This window comes from Pangasianodon hypophthalmus, chromosome 3, assembly GCF_027358585.1.
Source record: "Pangasianodon hypophthalmus isolate fPanHyp1 chromosome 3, fPanHyp1.pri, whole genome shotgun sequence".
Taxonomy (NCBI): domain Eukaryota; kingdom Metazoa; phylum Chordata; class Actinopteri; order Siluriformes; family Pangasiidae; genus Pangasianodon; species Pangasianodon hypophthalmus.
Window position 1 is genome coordinate 19,037,452 of NC_069712.1, and position 19,352 is coordinate 19,056,803.

The following is a 19,352-nucleotide window of genomic DNA, read 5'->3' on the forward strand; positions in this document are numbered from 1 at the left end:
TATAATTACTGTACTTTTACACAGTATATAGTATATCAGTATGCTTCTAGTAATGTACTGTAGATATTGATTTTAGAGTGATTTACTGGCAGCAGAGTGCAATTACCATAAATATAATATATATTAATATAAACTTAAATATACAGTATGAAATAAAATATAATGCAAATATATTTGCTCATTTGGCTGAAATTTTATCAGAGTTACTTACATTTGAGACAGGATACATCCCTTTTCCTCAACTAACCTGCACTGATTCAACTACCTCTACCATTGAATTAACTCCCACGAAAATATATAGATTTCAGTGCTTTACTAAACCAAGGTGTTTACTAGCATATAAACACACAAAAAATAGTTTGGGTTCACCTAAAGTCACTAAAATAAAGGGCATAAATAGAATCTTTACCATTCTTAGTCCAACATAAAACATTTGATATCCCACTATGCATTGTGTATGCTGATATTTCTGCAGTGTTCTAAATGCCCAGTCATTTGCAGTACAATCATGTAAAATAATAAAACTGTAAATGTACAGCATTTTTTACAGTGGATCAAAATATATCCTACAGAAAACCTTGCCATATTAACAATTATAAAACAGTTAGTTCCAGTTCACTAATTTGACTGGACGAGCAGCATTCCAAGAGTGCTGATATTTAGTATAACCACACTGGGATGTTTCACTGTTTGTATTACTCCACTTGTCTGTGTTCGCCACGTAAAAATCCAATTCAGTTGATTTACTGACATCAGTGGACATGTCAAGTGATATTTTTTTTCATGAATATAACTTCTGACTTAAAATATGACAGCACAGCAGATGAAGATGAAAAGCAAGAAGCCAATTTCACCAGAAGCACCTTTAATGAGAATGTGCAAATCATTGTCATCTAGCTAGCCAGGTAGCCAACAAGCTATCAGTGCGTGTGGCTTTTTCGGGATCTATTTCTGTTCGCAAAGCAAAAGTAAACTAATTATATAATGTCAGTTACTCAATATTAATTTCTTATTTATAAAACTGTTACATAAAAGCAATCAAGTGCAATATTGCTTAATTATACACTTTTCTTTGTTAAATAACAACATGTTCTTTAACTCATAATTATTAGATTTAGATTATGTGGAGCATCCACCATACAAATCCCTGTGAATGAGTCGTTCCTATAGAAACAATGATCTATTAGATTAGATTGATATAAACCTGTGATTTGAACCACTTTTGTCAGAGCAGTGCTGAAAATTAAACAACCTTCTGACTAATCAGATTCAAGAAGTCAACAGCTGGGCACAACAGAAAAGTGTTCACCCTACATCCAGAGATCAAGAGTTTGAATCCTGATGATGCCACAGCCATCTGTGGATGGGAGCACAAGACAGCAAACTTGGCCATGCTCTCAGGGAGGGAGGGGTGGTTTACTCTCTCTCCCTTATCAATCACAGTGACACTAGCCAATCACGAGCATCTATGAGCTCATGGGGTTAAGAAGGGGAAGGGGGTTAACAGCGCTTTCCTCTGAGCGTGTTACTCCGCCCCCTGACGTCGCATGAGCAGCAGTTCGAAAAGATGCAGTCGGCTGGCTTCCCATGCTTCGGAGGAAGCCGGTGATAGCCTTCACCTTCCCTGATTGGTAGCTGTTGTGTGAGAAGAGCTGCCTGATGGATGGGAATTGGCCATGACAAAATTAGGGAGAAAATCGGGGGAAAAATCCAAAAAAAAAAAAAAAAAAAAAAGAGTTGTGGTGTAAGCAAGTGTAATGTTTGCACTGATTTCAGCTCGCAACACTGCTGATTTTTCCCTACTCAGTCATAACAGAGTCTCAGTGTTGGGATGTCCTTAATGTAGAACATATATAAATAACACATGCACTGGAATGCCCTAAATGACTAAATGTAATGTAAAGGTAAGAGTCTACACTGAGAAAACATATTGTTGGAGTACACAAGTATATGTCCATGGAAAGTAACATTTTTGCAGGAATAGAGGATTTAAGGTCTTAATCAATATCAAGCCTGGTGTACTGATTTAGCACCCTAATATTACACGCATGACAGCTTTGCAACAACTGCAATAATATGTGCAGCTGTTATACATTATAACAGTTCAGCTGCTTGTATACAATTGTTTATTGGTCTGTTTGATGGAATTTCAGTTACGAAATTTTAGGCATCTGCACATTTAGTTAAACATCAAAGTTATGCAGTTTCATCAAAAGTAAACACTGCAGAAAGGACGTTCCTGTTTACCCTGAGTAGACCAAACATACAATGGACCTTCCCTGATGTGTGCATGTGATATAAACACATGCACTGACAAGTCACTGGACTTAGGCACCTGCTGAAAACAGTGAAAGAGGCATCAAAATGATTTCCAGGATTATTTTCTCTGTTTTTCTCTTCCTGGCACTATCAGGTAAGACTGTCACAGGATAATTTGAACACAAATCTAATAAGACTTTTAACTGAAAAGTCAGAGAGGTTGAATCTACAAGTAGAATAATTCCAGAATGAATCCTGTTTAAAGCTTAACTGCTGTGTCATATTAGTGATCAACCCTCTGAGAGATCAGTGGTACATAATATAATACCTTAAATATTGTAGACTGGACAACTGTAAATTGTAAAACCTAACAGTAAGCAAACAACAACAACAACTAACTAAAAAGTCAGTATTACTTACAACTTTATATTACTCGCTAATTATTTTTATTTTTATTTTTTAGTTGGTATTTTTAGTTGTCTCTAACTATTCTGCATTTTCCAAAACTACCTTTGAAATTAGATTTACTTTCACTGCAATTGTTGTCATATACCTTGTACAATATGAACCCATCTATTACAGATTTATTATACATTTATATAGTAGGTTGTATAAGTACAACAATTAATAAGGTTTACTAGGCTCATACCATGTCATTAAAAAACAATCCATCTGTATACATCAATATGTTGTGAGTAGATTTAGTATATACAATTAAGTATAATTAAATGAAACATTAACATAGAGAGCATAGTATTGCAAATTTTGTGTATGTTTCAACTTACCACTTTGTTCCTCAGAATTGAGGCGTTTTATTATGTTATTTTCTTTATATTACCAAGATCGTGCCAGTCATTTCAGTGAAATTTAGTAACACAGTTTTGGTTTTGCACTAAAATAATTGATCAGTACTTTGGAGTTTGTACCACATATTTCCCCGGCTCATACTCAGAACTTAGGGGACTGTGAAGTAAAAAAGCGTTACCTGTAAGAGATAACAGATTATTTGGGGAAAACAGTACTTTTTAAAAAATATTAGAATTAGAGATTATTCCATCCAAATATCTGACAAATCATATCTGACTATCAATTTTCATATTTAGGCTTCTGCAAAAAGGTAGGTAGCTTTCATTTCTCCAGCCATTATTAATTTAACATTATTGTGTTTTAAGGAACTGGAACAATAAGTCATATCAGCAAGAGTCACCAAAGAGACAATCCTCTGCTCAATTATGTGGTGAATAACTCTTTAAGGGAGCATCCAGTGCTGACTAAACTGCACTTGGTACGTGCACTCACAAGCATATACTCCAATCACATTTTTCCAATTCACAAATCTAACGCAGTAACGACAAAAAATCACTAAGATAAAAATCCATTACATACATGCATAATTCTACAAGCCTGTTTGATATTACAGACACTAGAGGTCAGTAAAATCTAGCATATGAACAAAAGATGGCTAACAAAAACATAACTAAAAATCACATGTGCATTCCATCTTTACCTATAATGCTTGCCCAATGCTTTTTTGTTTGAAATAATCTGTATTTCTAATTCACAGAGAACAATGGAAGATCCTGAGAACATAATGATGGTGGCTCCAGAACAAGCTCAGTTCATGGCTAATCTAATAAAACTGATTAAGGGCAACAAAACCATTGAAGTAGGTGAGAATGCAAGTTCTATTAAGATGTCTGTACATTCCAGTGAATAACAGATGCATATCTCTGAAAAAATGATTCTGGTTTCGTCTCAGGCATGTATACTGGATACAACACCTTGAGTATGGCTTTGACCATTCCTGAGGATGGCCAAGTGGTGGCCTGTGAAATCGATGATGATTATGTGCAAATAGCCAAGCCATTCTTTAAAGAGGTTTGTGAACACAAGCTACATAAATTTACCAAAAATTTTTAAATGGTCGGTTCAAAATCCATGAAGGGTCTGCGGCTTTGAAGATCTCTCAGGATTGTGACAAATGGCAAAGAAAGGCTTGTCAGGTTTAAAGGAGAACATCACTCTTTTTGCATGTATTCATGGACTTTTGCTCTATTTAAAAGAACTGCAAGGTAGCTAGCTACATTTTACAGATTGATTTCCTCCAATCCCCTGGTGGATGGACAGTATGTAGCCTAATTACCTGGAAACTGAAGAGATGCAGAAATGTCTATCAGAGATGAGAGAATGCTGACCGAAGTAGTTGTCGATGTCAGCTTCGGTGTCGGTGTCGACACAGCTTGCAAAGTCAAGCATCACAGTACTTTGCTTTACTGTGTTTTTGTATCCCAAGGGCAGAAGGGCAGCTATTGCACCACACAACCATGACACAATTCAAGAGAAGGAATAACCAGTGCAATTCTTCTTTTTCAGGCTGGAGTAGAAAAGAAAATTGACATCCGCCAACAAACAGCACTTAAAACCTTGGGTAATGTTGATATATTTTAGCTTTACACATTCATTCTCTTTCAATCTAAGCTGTATACGACTATGACTTGTCAATGATTTGGCCTCTTTACAGATCAACTCCTTGAGGCTGGTGAAGCTGAAACCTACGACTTTGTATTCATTGATGCTGACAAGAAAAACTATGAAAATTACTATGAAAAATCCCTCCAGCTTATTCGTAAAGGTGGCATAATAGCTATTGATAACGTAAGTATGAAGTAGATTAATAACTGTAAGTGTCTGGAAAATCTGAATATAACAACATAATTAACGAGGATAACAATGTCCTCACCGAGATGGCACACATGCTGATCTGGCATCCCTGCACTCCTCAGGTCCTTTGGGGAGGAAAAGTCATAAACCCTGACAAGGATGACATCACCTCCCAGACCATTGACCAGCTGAATAAGAAACTCCACAAAGACCAGCGAGTGGATCTGAGCATGCTCACTGTGGGTGATGGCCTAACACTGGCTATTAAATTATAAACATTTCCTGAAAATAGTGCCCCATGATAGACCTTGTATAATTGTTATTGATAATTAATTATAACTTAATCATATATTATGTGGCTGTTTATTAAAGACATAGACATCAATCAGCAGCTCACTGATCTCTTTTACTTACTGTCTTGAGAAATGTTGAATAAATTGAAAAATTCAGAGCCTGTTTAATCCCTATTTTTCGAGCACAGATTTCTTTAAATGCAGTCTGAGTGAATTTTGTAGGCTACTGCATTATCATTGTAGCTGAATGCCTATATATACTTAAAGTAGTGGAGAGTAATAGAGTACACATACTTCTGTTTTCTTCTTAAGGACCTATTTAAAGGACTGACACAAGGCTTCATGGGCAGAACTACTGCAGTGCAGCCGATGCACTTGATGTCACTGTAGCTAATTGCTTACTTCAGACTTAAGCGTGGATCACGGCACTAACAGTTAAATTATGCCATTTAACTCCTTCCTTCCTTAGAAGTAGATCATGTCAGCCAAATAAATCTAATTCATGGTGACAATTTACTTTTCTATTATACATAGTGCATTATTTGAAAGGTAATCCACATTTTTCCTAATTTTTTAGAAAACTGGAAGGTGTCAGAAATGCATGTCGTATCTAATAGGATAAGTCTAATTTCCTCAGATGATTTAGAAGTTGCTAATGGTCAGTGCAAATACATTTCTTTCCTTATTTGACGTTATTAGTTTTTAACAGTGCAGCAACCCACCAGCCTACTTGGCAAAAGCATTAGAATGTTTTTAGATTATAAATATAATATTGGAGCCCAAAAGAAAATCAAGAGGAAAGAGAATTAACCGGAAAGGGCAAAGCTTCCATAATTATATTATATTATATTTCACATCATTCTGGTCCTTTTGATAACTCTGGTATCTCCCTCCTTGATAACAATAATGCCAAGATAGTGCAGTGGCATTATCGGTTGCCATGTGAATGACCTGTTCCTTGTTTTCTACTTTGCTATGATAGTTCATATTAAGAAGGCATAGACAGTACTATTGGCCATAACAGGGTACAATATCACTGACTTTTTATGAAATATTAGGTTGTGGAAGTATGCACATGCAATTACTTTATTTGGAAAGGCAATGTGCATAGGACCAAAATAAACCCTGCACAGAAGACATCATGACAAATACCACTGCCATGTTTAATTATACTTTTGAAGAAAAACCAAACAGATGCTACTTCTGACTCAATGAACCGAAGAGATTTTTACTTTGCTGGATTCCTAAGTTGTTTGTACCTACAGTTTGAGTCAATTGAAAAAGAAAGCACTAATCCTTTACTTTTACATTAGACACTTGTGTTAAAGTTACTGTTTTTATTTTGGACAACTGATTATTTAAAAAAAAATTGTTCTTCGACAGTTCTTTGGTAATGGAAATGGTTATATTCGTACTCCTGTCACAACTGTCCTGTGGTTTCTGCCTTTGGGTTAGCCTTTTCAGGTTTCTTTGCAATCAAATTAAATGCTTTTTTTTATAATTATAATTATTATTATTAACATTATGTTATGTATTATACTATTTTCCACAAAGATTCTGATACTGAGTACACTGGGAATGGTATGAGTTTATTGGACATGTGATTTTGCACAATGATCCCTAAATGTACTTTGACCTAAATTGACTAATAAGCTTTTCTTGGTGAACAAGAAAAGCCCAAAAGATGTATACCTATGATGCTTTTATCAATGTTACATACTTTTCAAAGAAAAAAATTGTTTCTCTGTCGTCCTGTGTACTGTTTGTGTTACCTGAAAACGGCCATGTGTTTGATTAGTGTTTTGTATTGCCTTTACATTAAATGGGGGAGACATTAAACGTTTGTGTTTAAGGAATTTTAATAGCAGGCGGTGGCCGCTAGATGGCGCCAGCACTCCTTTCTCTTAACTTGTCCGCCAACATTCAACAGAATTTATTTTTAAAGTATAAAAGAAATATTGCAAACTGTTAAAATCAGTATGAGTAGAGATTCAGGTTGAAGACAATATTTCACGTGCACTTAACAGGCTTTTAATTAGTTATTATCATGACTGGGTCCAGGGTTCACTGGACTGTCACAGGATTCATACTTCCACGCATTCGGTTTCGTTTAACTTGATTTGCAAAGAAATAGAAAGTGAAAGTTAAGTGAGTAGTTAAACTACTCTACACTACTCGACTCTACTCGACTCTACACTACTAACTATTCGCGAGCGGTTTTCTGATATCATAAGAGAAGCCTTCCTTCAGACAGTGAGTGATTTTATGCTTTACACCCTTTTAATGTAACTGTTCTCTACCAGGGCACAAAACTGTCCTAATATGGCTTTATGTGTATATATACATATATATAAATCTTATAATATCTTTATATATATATATATATATATATATATATATATATATATATATATATATATATATAAAGATATTATAAGATTTATATATATGTGTGTGTGTGTGTGTGTGTGTAGATATATATAAGATAATATCTTATAGATCTGTTATCAGATAAGATAAACCAGTTTTATGCAGATTCAAACAAATGAAATAATGTCGGATGTTTAGTCCTTCTTACACTTCAACACATGACAGAAATAATGTTGCCAAAAACACACTGCAGCATTGTGTCTTTTTCGCTTTACAGAAAGATGCTTGAGGAGGAACTTAAGAAACTGGAGTGCCACTTCACTTGGGACTTACAGAAGGAGGATGCTGATCTTAATTACCTGGAGATCAAATTCACTGAGAGTCTGTCGGTCCAGACTGATCATGTAGGGAATATCAGACAGAGAGAGTTAAATTTTTGTGCTTACGTCTATCACTTGCAGGGCTTCAGTGACAAGGCACGCGAGTGTTTGGAAAAAGCAAAGGAAGAGCAAAATGATAATTCCCACAATATAGTCACGTATGGAAATTTAGCCTGGTTGCACCATCACATGGCTGATGATACCATGGCCAAAGTATATTTGGAGAAATTGGCACAAATCTCCGGAGCATTCCCTACTCCAGCAGAAAACTTGCTCCGTGAGGTCCTGAGTGAAAAGGCGTGGTCTTTTCTGCGTTTCTCCAAAAAGCACTATATCAAGGCAAAAGAGATCTTTCATGAGGCTCTACAGAAAGAACCAGAAGACAAAGAGTGGAACACTGGCTATGCCTTCGCTCTGTTTCACCTGGAGGGCTTGGAGATCAGGGAGGACAAGCGCATACCTTTTGAAGAGTCGCCTGCAGTGAACCAGCTAAAGAGAGCCCTAACACTGGATCCAGACAATGCCATGATCCACGTCTTCATGGGCCTCAAGTGCTACAAGAACAAGAGAAATGCAGAGGCATGGGGGCACATGAAGCAAGCACTAGACATGGCTCCATATGACTTGAGTGTTGTCCTGAGTGTTGCTAAATTCATGAAGAAGGAGGAGTGCTATGACATGGCACTGGGGGTGCTGAAGAAAATGTTGGAGAAAGCCCCGGACTCCTCACGTTTGCACCATGAAATTGCCAATGATTACCGCTGGAAAGCTATGCAGTTGAGAGACATGCACAACCCAAAGCTCCTAAGCCTTTGCATACACCATTTAGAAGAGGGAGCCCGCCTAAATCCAGATTTCATCTACCCGCAGATTGAGTTAGCACACAGATATGCTGAAGTTGGGAACTACACTAAAGCAAAGCAAAAGTTCCAAGAGTTGTTTGCACGGCCGAACCTGCAGCCAGCAGATCTCCAGGCTTGGCATCGCATCTATGGAGACTTCAATATGTACCGTCTGGGCTCAGAGGCAACAGCAGTTAAGCATTACAAAGAGGGCATGGCACTGCAAAAAGTATCCACTGAATGGAAGATCTGCAAAAATAGACTCCACAAAGTCCTTCGCAATACTAGAAATGATGTGTACCAGATTCGAGAGTTCATGCACTCTTTAAGAGAAAATACTGCACGTAATGAGAATTAGATTTGTGTAACTTTTGGTGTAACTTGTTATCAAATTGCTTAGAATTTTCAATAATCATGATTAATGTCAAGTATATTTCTACAAGAGCACTGCTTAACATATGATCATAACAAGAGCTGTTGCATGATTTCAAGAAATGTTATTAAGACACAGGGCTCTGTAACTTTGTGGAGGGATTTTGCTGTAATGTTTTGTCCCTTTAGAGAAAAGTGTCACTGAAAATTAGTACAAAGTTATTCTGACTGATTGCCTTTACCCTATCATGAAAGATTTCTATTCTGATTGGAGTGTTCCCTTCCAGCACCAAAATCCCCTGGACTCACTGAATGGTTTGATGAACATGACCATCAAAGCCTTTCCCAAGTGCATATCAGCTCAACTGAACACCTACTGTGTGGGAGATTTTAGACTGACACTCTCCACCACTGTCATCAAAACATTCTTCTTTTGGAAGAATGGTGTTCATCCCACCACTACAGTTCTAGAGACTTGTAGAATCTGTGCCAAGGTGCATTGAAGCTGTTCTGGTGGCTCATGGTGGCGCTAAATGTTAATAAGTCATGCTATGTTGGTTTTTTCCTATATATGTACGTATGTTGGTCTTCTGTTTTCTCTTAAATATTGCACGAGCATAGATGTAAAGATCTTTCTCATTGTTCTAAATGTCACGTTATTCACTGTATCTAAACAATGAGCCAGTAGAACAGCCATTTTATAATTGAAGCTCACGACATCCACTCGCTAATAATCACTACTTAACAGCCACTTCGATCTTTTCTTCTTGCCATCATGACCCAAAATTGAGGGCAGCTGGGCTTCACAGTATTTTATACATGCCATAGGTGGCATAGGTGGTTGTTAACTGTGTTAAATGTTATCACGAAATACACCTGCCTGGAAGCATCACTCATTTTAAAATTTATTTATATAGTTCTTTCCTTTAATTATATGTATATGTACTTACAGTATTTGCATTTTAGTGTAATATTTAACTATCTAAACCTTTGCACAGCGTTGTTAAAAGGAAGACTATTTGGTAACACCAAGTTACCTGAAGGACATGGATAAACCACACATTATTCTTCACTTAACTTGCTGTAATGTGTGTGTGTGTGTGTGTGTGTATGCCAATCAATTTCTCACTCTCTGACTTCAGCATTACTGAAACTGCTAATTAGGCCAATTATTTTCTGCTGCTTAAATAAATAAATAAAGCAAATGATAAGAATGCTTTTGGTGAATGAAAATCTGCATATGTCGCCAAAAACAGAGGTTTCCAAGTCTAGTTCTGGGGACCTTGTGCCCTGTAGCTTTTTGCTTACTACACCTGATCTAACTGGCTAGATTATTATTAGGCCCTTCATGAGGCTGATCGAACGTGCTGGGACACAAAAAATTAACAGTGGGTCTCTAGGGCTGAAGGGCTGAAGCTCTTGTTCTAAAGGGATATGTACACAGCAGAAAAATGTCCAATTCATTTTAGAGCTATAGTGGCCTTCCCAAAACAGCCTACACAAGCTCCATTTGTTGTAGTTTAAGCTGTTTAAGGCGGCGTTAAAACTATGCAGTGTTTTATCATTATCGGCTGATATTGAAGCTGATACTGATAACTATAGCACTATAGCCAGAGCTACAGGGAAAGTAAAGTAGCGTGCCATAGCTCCAGTGACTATAGCCTGCCTTAGTTTTTAAATAGGATTTTCTCTCTTGATTATTTGATTGGCATTAGTACAGTTGCTGACTGTAGCCAGTTGTGTGATACCCAGCTAAACATGTTCAAGCATGTTAAAATAATTACAGATGGAACATTGCAGTTCATGAAAGGAACCCAAGACGAATCTATGTATCACATGGTGTGTGAATAGTTAAAAAATGCATAACAATAATAATAATAATAATAATAATATTAATAATAATAATAATAATAATAATAATGTTTTATTTATATAGTGCCTTTCCACAGCTCAAGGACATTTTAGGTCAGAAGAAGGATTTTGTACTGAATCCTAGAAACTACAGGTAGCCAGTGCAGACTATGTAATATGGGTGTAATGTGAGTGAACCTAGAGGAGCGGGTGAGAACTCTAGCTGCTGAATTTTGAATAAATTGTAATCTGCTTATGGCCTTTAATGGTAGTCCAATAAAAAGGTCATAGCAATAGTCAAAACGGGATGTGATAAATGCATGGACAAGAGTTTCTGCGTCTTTAAGGCTAAGAATGTGACGGAGGTGAGCTATGTGGTGGAGGTGATATATAGTAGATATATAGTAAGTGATTAATGCTGAAGCTGAAGCATACAGTCTCTCCCTTCTGTGGTCCCCTGAAAGCCACACCCCAGCACACAATAAACACATGCTACCTAGGCTAGAGCAGCTGAATGCTAAGGCACAAACAGTGCCTTTCTGAACTGACAAGCAATATAATTGACAGGCAAGTGGAAACACGTCCTTGTCCTGATTCACTGAATTCACTGAAAGCATCTGTTTTTTCACAGAGTATGGAGTGCCACTGATTTCTCCTCTGAGCAGATATTTCATTGGGAGCTGCCAGAATGTCAGTATGAATATTATAAAACAACTTCATGGTTCCTATAAATCATGGATCCAACTTTGGGCCAAAGATGACCAGGAGAGAGTATATACATCTGAGTAAGGCTGAAAAAAAAAAACCAACAATGTCAATGTGTTTATATCCTATTACATTGCTGAAATGTATAGAAAAAAAAGTACTAAACTATATCATTGCTTTTCACTAGGGTGGAACCTTCAAGGGTGTGTCTTTTGTATCTTTAGTATGTGCCTTTAAACTGGGACAGTGAATGAATACATTTAAATGTAAAGCCAATGAATGTAAGATTTCAGTAGAAAAATGGTATTGAAGCTACTTGAGGAAGAACATTTTGTAACTTGGGTTGTTCTTCCTTGATTTCCACCGCACGGATTAATCTCATGGCTGTGAGCACCAAGTCAATATACATTCAGAGACAATTCAAAGCAGTGCTACAAACAGCTCATTGTGCAATAGCATGCCTAAATAGGACACCAAAGGTGTACTGACACACTTTCTAGTACAGTAGAATGTGGTTTGTGTCCAAGCATTAGTGAAGATATAAATAAACGTCTGGTATTATAGAAGTGGCATGAGAATAAAAAGTTTATTTTGCACATCAACATGACTATCACAGTTACTGAGTATCAGGTAAAAGAGCTAAACATCTTACTTTCAACAAGAACTTGTCTTGGGCTTAGAGGGTTAGTTCTGTCCTGTCCAGTAGCAGTGCTCATTCATCACTGAGCTGTTGCAGAGTAACTGTGCTCAATAAGCAGTATCATAAACAGCACAAAACCTATACAACAAACAAGTCATTTATTGTTAGCTAGCTAACTAATATATAAGATCTGATTGAAGCCAGAGGGGTTGTTCCACTGTAATCCCACAGTGCTTCACTGGAATGCTGAATTTAGAGGTTTGGCCCACGCTACATGCCAATGGATGTTAGGGTGCTAGCCCACAATCTCTAGCTAGCTAAAATACAGTTTAGAAAACAATACTATCACATCTGGCCACCAAAAGACACAGATAAAATACACATACCAGTTGAGATATAACTGAGTTTAAAGAAAAAAATGCAAACACACCAAATGCAACTTATTCACCATCTGGCTATTGTAATCTCTTTAGCTAAAACAACTTCACAGCTGGGTAACAATACAAACTCCACAACAAGGATAACTCAAATGACTATCATTCACTACAGAGTCCTACCAAATTACAGACCAATTTAAATGTCTTCCCTGTTCAGCAAGAAAACAGATAACACTCCATAATTCCTGAATCCATTTTCCTCTTATTGACTACATTGGACTCTCTCATTTACTCTCTCTTTCTCTCTCCTCATTGGATGCCGGCTCCTGCCTGTCACAGTATAGTCAGACTTCTTTTGTGTCTATATTTGTGGTGAGCTACATGGTGTATGACGTATGCATACATCATACACCATGTAGCTCACCACAAATATAGACACAAAAGAAGTCTGACACACCACTGACTATGAATTACTATTACAGGATTGTCACTGTGACTGCAGCTCAAGAATATCATATTATACATCACTTTTTTTATTATGCATGCTATAGGGTCAAAGCAAGAGAGGTCTTCCTTATTATCAGCACACCTGACCAAACAGGGAAAAGTTGATTTGTTGATTGACGTTGAAGGAAGCGTCAGCAGTAGGGAAAATATCAAATGCTTCAGGGCAATGGGTCCCCAGAACCTGCCTTGAAATACCTGATTTAAGGTAAAACACTAATCTTTAGGGCATACATATTGCACAGACATTTTTTTTCTGGCTTGTAGTCAGAACAAAGTATATTTTACATACATCATATTTTCTCAGAAACTGGCCACTTTGTTGCAAGGTAAAAAGGACACTTTACATTCCAAACTAATAGACATAGGAGAAGAGCAAACAAAAGAGCAATGATAGAAATATTTCAAGTGTTAGGAAACAAACCAAAGTACTGAAGAAATAAATGTGTTTTAAGTAGATTTGAAAGTCGAGATAGAGGTAACATTTCTGAGGTTCTGGGGGAGTGAATTCCAAAGTTTTGGAGCAATGATCTACCACCCATGGTGGAGAAACGGAAACGTGGTACAATGAGTAGGCCTAAATCAGAGGGCCTGAGATTCTTGCTGGGATGTAGGGATGAAGGAGCTCAGATAGATAAGGAAGCAAGGTTATGGAGGGCTTTAAAGGTCTGAAGAAGGATTTTGTACTGAATCCTAGGAACTACAGGTAGCCAGTGCAGACTATGTAATATGGGTGTAATGTGAGTGAACCTAGAGGAGTGGGTGAGAACTCTAGCTGCTGAATTTTGAATAAATTGTAATCTGCTTATGGCCTTTAATGGTAGTCCAATACAATGGGCATTGCAATAGTCAAGACAAGATGTGATAAATGCATGGACAAAAGTTTCTGCGTCTTAATGTCTTCACTTGCAACTATCACTTTGTTGCAAGGTAAAAACTTTTTCAGTCATAACTGATAAATTTCGGCTAGTTATGTCTTTGTCCTTCTGTACTAAAGGTGCATGTGTGGGGTTTTATGACGTCAGACTGAGTGCGCGTGCCCGGCGCTGCTGCTGCTGTTGCTGAGCTGCTCATTCTGTGTGTTACTGACACCTCAGTTCTGCAAGCTTAACACATCGCGCAGAATATAAAACCCCGACAAGTCTGCAAAGCGATAAAACGCACGACTCTCAGCATGGAGCGTCTGCTAAACGGAGCAGGCTGGAGACGGGAAGAGCAGCGCTATCAGCCACCTCCATCATCACAGCGCATCGCAAGGGCACCTGCGCTCAGCAGAGCCAGCGCGAGCGGGGCATCAACTCCGAAAGCAGGCCACAGCTCGCGCCACTTTGCTCCTGAGATGCCTCTAAGGATGACGAACGAGAAAGAATTACTGCGCGGCCTGAACGACCGATTCGCGGGCTTTATCGAGAAGGTGCATCGTCTGGAAAGCCAAAACAGAGCGCTGGAAAGGGAAATAGAGGACATTCGACTAAAAGCAAAGTCGTCCACGTCTCTGGCCAAGCAGTACGAGCCGGAGCTGCAGGAGCTGAGGAGGCAGGTGCGTGACATGGCAATGCAGAAGCACCGGATGGAGCTGGAGCAGAAGCGTGTGGAGGACGAGTTTAACGCGCTGAGGGAGAAATGCGAAGGGGAGGCGCGCAGCAGAGCTGAAGCCGAGGAGAGCATTTCTGCGCTGAAGAAATACATCGACAACGCGTATCTAGCCCAACAAGAGATGGACAGAAAGGCGAAAGCTCTTACAGACGAGATCGAGTTCCTGAAGAGAAACCACGAGGCTGAAGTGAGCGATATTCTGACGCAGATGAAGGAGACGCGGGTTTGTGCAGAAGTGAGCGGTTTGGGGAAAGGCGAGCTCACCGCGGCGCTCAGGAACATCAGGACACAGCTGGAAGGTCGCGCTTTCTGTCTCGACACGCACTCAGAGCAGCACTTCAGCAGTCAGCTGGCCAGACTCACCAAAGCTGCCGAGACCGACAGAGAGGCTCTGATAGCCACAAAAGCTGAAATCAACCAATACAGGAGGCAGCTGCAGACCAAGAGCGTGGAGCTGGATTCAGTCAGAGGGATGAGAGAAGCTCTGGAGAGGCAGCTGTATGACCTCGAGCAACGACACACCGCCGAAATCCATCACTACCAGGTCAGTTTTCTGTCATCCCTGGAAAGTCACTGGAAACTGCAAATAACATACTGCAGAAACTGCATCATTTAGTTTAGGTCCAGTCTTAATCCTGATCGCATGTATTATATAGCCATGTGTTAGTGAAACACTGTAGAATGGCTGTGCTTCAGAAATATGGTCACTCCTGACCTAAACTAAAAGAGTTATATAACACACTCAGAAATCATTTGTACTGTTTTTCTGTTTCTAATTTAAAAAAAACAACCTCAGTTTATTCTTTCAATGTCTGTTTACAGGACACCATTAGAGAACTGGAACAGGAGCTGAAAAACACCAAATATGACATGAGTAGCCATGTGCAAGAGTATCGCGATCTGCTAAATGTGAAAATGGCCTTGGATGCTGAAATCTATTCATACAGGTGAAGGTCACAATATCAGTGTGGTTTCACTTAATATAAAAATTCACAATTTGTCAATTATTGAACAGCTGCATCAAATCGTGTTGTTCTTATGTCCCCCTACACAGAAAATTGCTGGAGGGTGAGGAGTCAAGATACTCCACTCTTTCTGATGCACAGATACCAGTGCCTTATGTTTACAGGCAGTCACCCATCTATACTCTGCCTAGTGTCCCAAAGGTAGGGGGAGTGACTCGCAAAGCAGAGCCGCAGTACAAGTTTGTTGAGGAGATTATTACAGAGACAACCAGGGAAGACATAGAGATATCAGACACAGGGTCTGATGATGCTGAAGAACAAAGGGAGGGTGATAAAGTGTGTAGCGAGAAAGAGAATGCAGGTGTAGCAGCAGGAAGTGAAGCGCACTTAGAGGAAAAAAAGACCCAAGAATCAGACGCAGAGGATAACACAGGCAGCCCCAATGCAGAACAACTGGACCAACAGAAACAGAAACCAACAGAAAGGGAAGAGCAGTTACTAAAAAAGTCTACAGATGTTACAGATGTTATGGATCTCAAGGAAGGCGGCATGAATACTGAACCAGCACAGAACAATTTAACTGCATCAGAACAAACTGGAGAGAAGGATACGGATAACAATTACAACAAAGATGATGACACAGACTCCAAAACCAAAGAACCAGATTTAGACACAAAAACAGAAAAACCACAAGCAGATAGAAGTGGTGATGAGGATGTAGAAAAGGTAACTCTCGACACTGAAAAAGGGAAACAAGACATAGCAAAAGAAATAGACCAAGCCAGTATTAAACAACCACAGCCAACAGAGCAAACAGCCACACAGGAGGCCATTACAGAGCCAGGAAAAAGTGCCATGGAAGAGATTTCTCCAAAATCTGAGAACGAAACAGCAAAAAAAGAGACACAAAATGTAGCTGAGCCTGAAGATTCCTCTCCTGGAAAAGCAATGGAGAAAGACAGAGAAATTAGTGAGGTGAAATCTGTGAAGGTGGACACATCTACTGCTGACTCACAGCCAGTATCTCAAAAAGCTGAGACAGGACAAGAGACACGTCCTAACAGCCAAGCAGATTCAAAGCAGAGTGTAGAAACCTCACAGGCTGAAGTACTCGATACTACTAATGCAGCGAGTGCACAGGATAATGCAGCGGAGGTGCAAAAAGAGCTGGCAGAGAAAGTAAAGACAGAGGCACCGGCGCTAAAAAGTGAAGTAAAAGAAATAAAATCTGAGGAGGTGAAAAAAGAGGACAGCAAACCAGAGGTTGATAGAGAAACTGTGAAACCAGAAAAGGGAGACAGTGCCCAATCTACAGAGGCACAAAAAACACAGGACAATGTCTCCAAAACTGCTGCCACAGAAACAGAAGTTGAAACATCTGAAACAAAGGAGATTCAAACAAAGGACATGATGGACAGTGCAAAAAAGGAGGAAGGTACTGAATCAAAGAAAACAGAGAAAGAGGTTGATCGAATGCAGATCAAAGAACAGATAAAAGTTGTAGGGATGGAGACAAAATCAGAGGAGCAGTCTCAGAAAAATGCAGATGGCACTAAAGAAGATACGGTAGACAGTCCTAAAACAGAGGAAAATGTAACAACCAAATCCTCTGAAATACAGAAAGAAGACATTCAGAAGGATACAGAGCCAAAATCTACTGAAAAGGAAACAAAATATGAGCGAAAACCAGAGAAACAAGGTTCCAAGGAGCATGAACTGGAGACTTCGGAGGACATCAAAGAGATGGATAGAATCAAGCCTAAGGGGCAAGAGATAGACAGTAAAACCTCTAAAGATGTACAGCCTGAACAAAGTGTTCCAAAGACCTCACCAGAAAAAGAACAAAGTAAAGACCAGACACACACACACAAAGACTCACGTGAAATCAAGGACACAAAAATTGAGATATCAGACAAGACTGATAGCAGCGAGGCAAAGCAGGACAGTAGCAAGATGGGCATGACTAAAAGTAAAGATCTTGAAAAGGATCCTACACCCCTGAAAGATTCCAAAAAACCGGAGCCTACAGAGAAAGAACAAGTTTCTGTATCTGAGAAAGGGCAGGACAACAGCATGAAAGCAGATCTGAAAAAAGAGAGAGACGTGCCAGAAGTAACTGAGAATGGAGTAAATATATGAATGAATTTTTGAGACAGCTTCACAGGCAATATTAGTAATGCAAAGTGTAAAAGTAACTAGCAGTTTAGATAAGTCATGTGAATGTTGCACAAATGCTTTCAAAACTGCATGAACAGCTACATAACTGCATGAAGCAACAAATAACTGCAGTGTTAACCTACATGCAACTTAAGAGCTGATGTATGCATGTTTGCTGATATCTAGGTTAAATCTAGGCTGATGAATAAAAAATAGGTAATAAAATAGAATGTATATGTTTAAATGCAAATATTTTGCTATACCACAACTGCTTGTTAGATGAATGTGTATATTTAACAGAATGCTATATATTGGCAGAATAAATAGTATTTCAGCATATCGATTTGTTTTTGGTGTGCCATTACTTTTCTCTCCCAGACATGTAGCAGAACTCCACAACAAACTTAGTTACAGCTAATATAAAATGTGAATCTATGATTCTATGGATGTACAGCATGACTGTAACATAGCACAACTGGTTATTCGCCTGGAATCATCCCCGGAAAACAAGGGTTACTTGAGTGTTATTAGTTCCCCTTCGTGGAGGATCATACACATGCTAAGCATTTGAGGTACAAAGCCAGGTCCATGAGGTGCATTACGTAAGAAGTAAAGTGTTTTGTTCCTCATATAACACAGCAGTTCGCCAACACTGACATATTTTTTATTTATTAAAGAACAAAACATTTAATCCATGTTTAGTTACATTTAGCATCGTCACTGTCAAACAGTAGTTGCCTCAACAGCCTCTTTTTTCCTCTCTGGGAGTAAAGACAAAAAATGCAGCTTGTCATGTTGACAAGATACTGCAAAGCCCTCCATTCTGAAGCTAGTTCCATGTGTCAGAAATACAGGTTACAAAGAGCTGACACTGGAGACTCCTTCCAAAAATATGTTAGTCTCTTCAAAGAAAGCTTCACCATATCAAGAATTTTTAAAAGCATCCATCATACAAATCTCTATGAATTAGCTGTTATTATTAGAAATGTATTAGAATGCGTGCACAAACCTGTGACTTGCCCTGCCAGCAGAAGTATATAAAAGCTGCTACAGAAAATTAATCAACACATTCTGGCAAATCAGAATAAAGAATTTAAAGGAGCTGGTATAAAACGCTGTAGAAGGTTCAGAGAACTAGTTGAGGGACAGGATGTGGTCAATGTTCACTCTAACCAGGCCCAACTAGCAAGCACCTGCAGACTCTACATAAAACATACACTGGCCCATAGACACCATTTAAAAACTAAATGCTGACTGGAGCAATTGTTCAGAGCAAATTTTTAAGTTATGTATCAGAAGGCCATGGTTGTTTGGATGGTTAATGGTGCCAGGTTGTGAAACCTTTTCTCCTGGGAAAATCATCTCAAAAGGGTTATGCAG

The 19,352-nt window shown here is 38.7% G+C and overlaps 3 protein-coding genes across 4 annotated transcripts; all 3 read left to right on the plus strand.

Annotated features, from left to right (window-relative positions):
• The first annotated feature begins 2,255 nt into the window (after nt 1-2,255).
• On the plus strand, nt 2,256-5,371 carry comtd1 (catechol-O-methyltransferase domain containing 1). 2 transcript variants are annotated; one of them, XM_026933092.3, is made up of 7 exons: nt 2,256-2,413; nt 3,432-3,544; nt 3,824-3,929; nt 4,019-4,137; nt 4,633-4,687; nt 4,781-4,914; nt 5,043-5,371. In XM_026933092.3, exons 1-7 carry the CDS (start codon nt 2,365-2,367, stop codon nt 5,193-5,195), a joined length of 729 nt encoding a protein of 242 aa, XP_026788893.3. In that variant the 5' UTR covers nt 2,256-2,364; the 3' UTR covers nt 5,196-5,371. The 2 variants fall into 2 exon arrangements, with proteins under 2 accessions (XP_026788893.3, XP_053088959.1); XM_053232984.1 differs by lacking the exon at nt 4,019-4,137 and having other exon boundaries at nt 3,824-3,925.
• Nucleotides 5,372-5,513: 142 nt separating this feature from the next.
• On the plus strand, nt 5,514-10,376 carry ifit8 (interferon-induced protein with tetratricopeptide repeats 8). Its single transcript, XM_026933079.3, has 2 exons — nt 5,514-7,466; nt 7,861-10,376. The coding sequence occupies exon 2, from the start codon at nt 7,865-7,867 to the stop codon at nt 9,161-9,163; it is 1,299 nt and encodes a 432-aa protein (XP_026788880.2). The 5' UTR covers nt 5,514-7,466; nt 7,861-7,864; the 3' UTR covers nt 9,164-10,376.
• Nucleotides 10,377-14,136: 3,760 nt separating this feature from the next.
• On the plus strand, nt 14,137-18,826 carry LOC113538988 (neurofilament medium polypeptide). The gene is made up of 3 exons (XM_026934506.3): nt 14,137-15,394; nt 15,673-15,797; nt 15,905-18,826. Exons 1-3 carry the CDS (start codon nt 14,429-14,431, stop codon nt 17,952-17,954), a joined length of 3,141 nt encoding a protein of 1,046 aa, XP_026790307.3. The 5' UTR covers nt 14,137-14,428; the 3' UTR covers nt 17,955-18,826.
• The last annotated feature ends 526 nt before the right edge of the window (nt 18,827-19,352 follow it).